This window comes from Oryzias melastigma, unplaced genomic scaffold (genome assembly GCF_002922805.2).
Source record: "Oryzias melastigma strain HK-1 unplaced genomic scaffold, ASM292280v2 sc01592, whole genome shotgun sequence".
Classification (NCBI taxonomy): Eukaryota; Metazoa; Chordata; class Actinopteri; order Beloniformes; family Adrianichthyidae; genus Oryzias; species Oryzias melastigma.
In genome coordinates this window covers 2,387-8,768 of record NW_023418174.1, presented here as the reverse complement: position 1 = coordinate 8,768, position 6,382 = coordinate 2,387, and the positions used below count along the sequence as shown (strand labels likewise).

Genomic DNA, 6,382 nt, shown 5'->3' with positions numbered 1-6,382 from the left:
CTGAGGAGATTGTTTCTCCGCGTCGCCCTCAACCGACCTGACCTCCGCCCGGCCTCCGCGCTCTCTGTCTCGGATGTCTTTGGCCAGCAGAAGACCCTGAGATAAGCATACAGACAAACATGGATTTTTTGGTTCTAAAAGTGACATGATTATATTATTTCCATGTCTGTGCAACAAAAAAATGCTCAAAATAAAACCCCTCTGACCACTAGCTTGGAGTCATTTTTCTTCTAAAGGATTCAATGGAGATTTTAACTAACCAATATTTTCTTTAATTTTGACTAGAAGTTTGCAGGTTACATGATGCCCACATTGCCTCTGGTGGTTATAGGTTGGCACCAGTGTGCCATTTACAGAGTAAGTACTCACCATTAACCATTTGTAAATTCCTAAAAAAAATTTTATGTCATTAAATGGTTACATGGTTTAGATTTGTCGTTTTTCTGACATTCATGTGTATTTTCGGAGTTGGACGGTCATTTTTCCAAGTATTCAAACGCCACATTTCTCCAAGTTTTAATTTTTCCTTGTGGAACTTGAACTCATTAATGCAAGTGCCACTAAAATATGAGTCACATTTAGAAATAAATGCTCCAAAATTTTCAGTTTTAAAATATATTATCATTATAAATCAAAATTAAAGTTAATTTTCATCCAGATTTAGCGTGTTTTTTTTTTCTTTGTCTCTTGTAAAGTGGATTAGCAAAACTTGCTACGCCTTGGTGAGGGGTTCTTGGTCCAGCCCTTCAGTCAAATGTTAGAACCCCTTGTTATAAATTATTAAAAAAATGCTCAAATTGGTAATTTCCTCCCAATTTCCCCAACATTTTTGCATTTTTAATAAAAACTAATAATTTGATTCTTTTTTTATCCAAGATCTCCTTTGGTTTTGTATTCTAGCAAATTCAATTTCAGTCCACTTGTACTTGACCGTTTTTTTAAGTTTTTTTTTGTTGTTGTTGTTGTCGTCGCATTTTTTTGACAAACTAGCACACAAACCACAGCCAAGCAAAGAAACAAATAAGAAATATATATGTGACAAATTGAAAACCAACTAAAGGATCCATTAAACCCTGATTCATTTTGACCAAAGCTCCAGAGATGAAGGTAAAAGACAAACTGTGATTTTGTTTTGTCGTCTTGGTTTTATTTAGATGCGTTTTTATGTTTAGGTTTGAGTTTCTAGTTAAATTAAAAGTGATTTACTTTTAAAGAAATTATGGATTTATTCATTTTAACTCATATAACTCATACCACTCAATAAATATAGCAACATTTGAAGTCATCTGATGATCCTTTTTGAAACTGCACCTGCAAAACTCAAACTTTGTGCCACGAGAACAATGATGGAAGATTTTATGGAGCAAATGCTGATATTTGTGCACATAACATAGAAAATAATCTTTAAAACTTTCAAATTAACCTCAAACTTATTTGAAAGTTAAAGTCCTAGTTCGTGTGAAGAGAGCCAGGCAGAAAGGTCAATTTTTAAAGCAATTTGCATGACCCAATCATGGATTTAAACCTAAAATCGATTGGTTTTAGGACAGAAACAGGATCAAATTTAAGCAATTTGTAAGATTTGGCTACTAAATGTCAAATATATTGACCATTAGAGCCAACATAAGCAAACTCGATGTTACTAGACTGAACGATTTCTGTTTCCTGCAACTCCTGTAAGTTAAAGAAAATCTTACTTTGAGTCTTTCCTGTTTGTGACTTTTGGGTCCGTTCCACTGAACGATGGTCTTGCCGGTGTCCAACAGAAACACATCACCAAGGTTGAAGCTCTTCCAGCTCAGTTCCACCTATAAACAGTTCAAAGAAAAACAAACGACAAAAAAAGTGAATGTTTCTAACAGATGCTTTCCTTCATTTTCTGTTATGTAACTTTCTGGAGGCTCACCTCCCTGGCGATGACTCTTTTTTTTCCTTTAACATGGAGCAGTCTCTTGACATCATAAGTATTGGTTTCAACGTGTCTCATCCCTGTTGCCACTCCACCTTTCTTATATCTAAACAGAACAGATGTTTCACCCTCTTTCCAACAGTTTTTTCTCTTCCTTTTTTTTCATTTTTCACTCACATGATTCCATGTTTGAAGTAGCCTTTGAAAGTGTCCGACTCGTGATTCTGAACCTCACGGTGCTGGATTGGACTGGAGCCTAAATAATCATCGAGCTGCACAGAATAAACCGCAGCCGCTCCTTGTTCATCCTGAGAGGACTCAGAGCCAATCCAGTAGTGGATATCGTAACTCAAGGCGTTCTTCACCTTCTGAGTCTGGAAAGACATGCAAATGAGGAGGAAACTACCGAATGATCCAATATTGAGACCAAAAACAAGATTTTTAAGAGTACAAAGTCTGTAAATAGCAAAATTCAACATACAAATAGCAGCACATAGCAGTCGCCCTCAAAAAAGTTTCCATAGGTCTTTTCAGGAATCAGAACCAACTCCATTTTCTGTTGAACAGCAGGACAAAACAAATTTTACCTTAAGATTTGACAACAATAATTCTCCATATTTATGTTGTTTTTATTTTTTCAATAAAAAACACTCACCTCAACTCTCCAGATTATAATCCCAGGATTGTGAGTGACGGCTTTAAACGTGACCTCCATGTTTTTAGATCCACAAATCTTCACCAGGAACTTTAAGGTTATCTGTAAAAAAGAATGAATAAACCTCTTCAAAAACAGGTCCCTGAGAAATAAGTCAAACAATCTTAAAATAGAAAAATTTTAAATATACATTTAATTTAAAGTCCTATCCGTTGTCACACACCTGGGTATGTGAAATTTGTTCTCTGCATTTGACCTATCCCTAGGGGAGCGGTGAGATGCAGACACAGCCGCACTCTGGAACCATTTGGTGCTTTAGCCCCCAATCCAACCTCTTAATGCTAAGTGTCAAGCAGGGAGCCACTGGGTCCCATCTTTAGAGTCTTTGGTGTGACTCGGCTTGGATTTAAACTCACGAACTTCCAGTCTCAGGGCAGACACTCCACCACAGGGCCACTGAGCTGTTTTTTCTTTAAATAAGCACTAAAAGTCTGACAATGGGGTAAGAAAACATGTTGCACTAGGAATTCTTATTTTGAGAAGCAGTCACAAAGACATGTTTTCCTGAACTACGATTATTCTGGGAATGATAAACTTTCCTAATGAGATTATTATTATTTGCTAGACAGAAAAAAAGGTAAAATTCTTACATTAGTCTTTTATTTTCTTAAAATTCAATTTTGTGGTGTAATCATAGAAACGTAATAAGAAAAAGTGTTACTGTCTAAAACATTTACTGGAACTTATTGATTATCATTCTTAAAACTTGCTAAACATAAAAGAGTTGTAAAAATGTTAAAAAATAAAGCAATACATACCAGTTATTTGTTCCTATAAGATCCCGGGAATATCCACCAGCTGATCCTCTCTGATAGCTGGAGCCGTCAGTTCTCCTAAAATATTTGCTTGAGTTTGCATTTGCAGGATATGTGGTGGCACTCGGCCCAATCACAGACCAAGTTATCAACTACTGAAGGCAAATGAGCGAGTCATATTCAAATGTGCACTCGTGAGCATCCCAATCATCTGTTCAGTGTCTATCTTTGTTCTGAGCCCATTCACCCCCTCCGGTTTTTACTGCTGTTTTGCAGGTGACATAAACTCACAGCTCTGAAAGGACCCACTGTCTGTAGGAAAAATTTATGCTGATCAGATATGAGAGCAAATGCTAACAGGAAGTGTGGGCAGTCAAGTTTGGGGAAGCAGCTATCCTTGATGAGTCACATTTTTATGGTTAGAGGAGAAATTTCTGCCAAAATAATGACTAAAGACTGGTTAAAAGGGAAACGATTACTAAAACAACTTCACCCTGAAAGGATTTCTTATCTTTAAATCTTTCAAAATCAGAGAGGGGAATACTTTTAGAGATTCTATAGCAGATTCCAAAAAAGAAATCATCTTCAAATGCAGCAGATTAAATAAATTTTCTTCTGATCCAGCAACTCATTGTTTACAACGAACGACAAAAGCTACTAGTTAATGTTTTTAGCATGATCGCTACATGGAGAGGTGTCTGTAGATATCTCACTTAGAATGTGTGGAAGACATGAGTGATGTATAGAAATGAGAAATAAGTTAAAAAGGATATTTTGGGTGAAACAAGTAAAAACATGCATGTCACAAAGACTTTGAGGATTTTTTTTTTTTTTTGTAATAAACGCCTGTTTTAGCACATAGTATTTTCAATTTCCAGAATAAAATCCCTAAATATGAATGTTTTTTGCTTATTTTAAAAGTGCATTTTTTGTTTTAAAGGGTAGAACATATTTATTTTAAGACAAAAATTCCATTAGTTTCATTGGCAGATTTTTTTTCTTTTTACTTACAAGGGATACACATCTCATTTTCTACATTTTTTTTACTTATTTCTAGAAAGACAATGATTTTACAGGGTTTTTTTTATTAATTCTAACATTTTTCAAAATGTTGGAATAAAAAAACTGTAATATCATCAACAATACATAATGTCAAATAAAATCCTGTGTAGTATCCCAAACAGAACAACAAAGTGTTTATAAAGTCTCTATGAAATAGGTGAATTTACACACAGTTGCTGTTCTATGTGGTTTTTTTACTTGTCATATTTATTACTCGATACTTATTTTAAAACAAAACAAAAGAACATGAAACCAAATTGAAGCTGACTTTCTTTAAAAAATGAAAGTACTTTATGTTTACTCTATATAAGAGGTCTACAACCTGTGATTCTGAAAGAGCCATTTGGTCCAGTTTTTTACTGACCAAAACCGAGTAAGAGCCGCAAAGTCACTGTTTAGAAAAATACACTTTATCTATGTTTTTCCTTCCATTTATTTGTATAAAATGTGTTTTAAATAATTATAATAATTAAATTACTATAATTTTCACTGTGCAACTATTTTAACTTCTTTTACATTTGACAGCAGCCCACAAGATCCTTCAAAATAAAATCAACCCTGTGTCAAATAAGCAAGAAAGTCAAATCAAACATGGTATTTTCCATTTTTAGGACTTTGATGTGCTTTATATATTTCCTCCTTTTTACAATTGAATGTAAACAGGACAGTGGCGGGCCGTCAGGGCCTGAGAGGCCTTCTCTGCTGGCCTAAAAATATCTGAATCACAGACTGATNAATGCACGGCCCGCCACTGAAACAGGATAGTATTTGTGTAGAATCTATTTTTTAAATACATCTAAATGTGCTTTATTCTTATTTTGATAATAAACTACTCTTCCCATTATTTTTCTCATTTATGTGACGTGTTAAAATTCGAAATATAAATGACAAAACTTGATTAAGTAAAATACATTAACCATAGACATATTATTTCCTGATTTTTTTAGCATTTTTATTCAAAGCCAAAGAGCCACAATGGAGGGATGAAGGAGTCGCATGTGGCTCCGGAGCCTCAGATTGCAGACCTCTGTTCTAAATGAAAGGATTTTTTTGTAACAGAAAGAAGGAACTATGAAAAAAACTGACTGTTTTCTATTTAAATTTAATATAATTTGTCTGACAGCTGTAAACGGAAAAATTCTGGTCAATCTAATGCACCAAGAAACGGCTTTTGAATGATAAAAATTGAGATGTGACAGTTAAAGTCCATACCTCAACCTGCCTGTAAAGCTCCAGCGGAACCGGTACTTAAGCAAATGTCTGCAAACCTCAGGAATTAAAGTAATTTATAGTAAAACTTTGGAAGGTATAGTCCAAATATTTTCTTTTTAACTCAGTTTTTTTTAATAAATGTTTTCTTTTTGGCATATCAGTTAAATAAAATAAGCAATTAGTCTTCCTGTCAATATAAAAATGCAAAGCAGTTCCATCTTTTACCATGGAATTAAAAAAAAAAAAAAAAACATCCAATTTGCTTTGCAAAGTGCATTTACTACTTTGGTGTGTGGGGTGTGGTCGCTTTCATGAAGATAAATGATTTACATCTCATTTCATAGAAAACCTGTTGCCCATTGTATTGAGTTCATGGAGAGGAATTCCAAATTCACAAATTTAAGTGTTGCTTCAAATTGGCAATAACAAATAACAATATAGAGTTTAAATAAATAAACAAAAATATTTTTTTACATAAAATACATTGACTTTGGTTTTGTTTGTTGAGTGTGTAATTAACGTGAAAACTTTAAAATAAATTTCTTTCCTTTTCCCTTTAATTTACTCATCTAACTGCTGTTAAAATGGAACACCCACAAACTTAAACAATCGTTCAAGTTCCCTCTGTGAAAATCACAAAATTATACTTCATGTAATGTCTAGGGAGGTCAGAGAAGATGAGTTTGGAAAAGCGGCCATTTAGGTGATGAAAGGCAAAGTCGTGCATGT

The 6,382-nt window shown here is 34.2% G+C and overlaps 1 protein-coding gene across 1 annotated transcript; it reads right to left on the bottom strand.

Annotated features, from left to right (window-relative positions):
* Window positions 1-8: 8 nt before the first annotated feature.
* On the bottom strand, window positions 9-3,851 carry LOC112142331 (advillin-like; the record flags this gene model as incomplete). The annotated part of the gene is made up of 7 exons (XM_024265610.2): window positions 3,383-3,851; window positions 2,565-2,666; window positions 2,391-2,465; window positions 2,087-2,283; window positions 1,907-2,015; window positions 1,698-1,808; window positions 9-96 (listed from the first exon to the last, which is right to left on the bottom strand). Coding segments are annotated over exons 2-7 (640 nt in total), but the record flags the coding sequence as incomplete, so codon positions are not given.
* Between the last annotated feature and the right edge of the window lie 2,531 nt (window positions 3,852-6,382).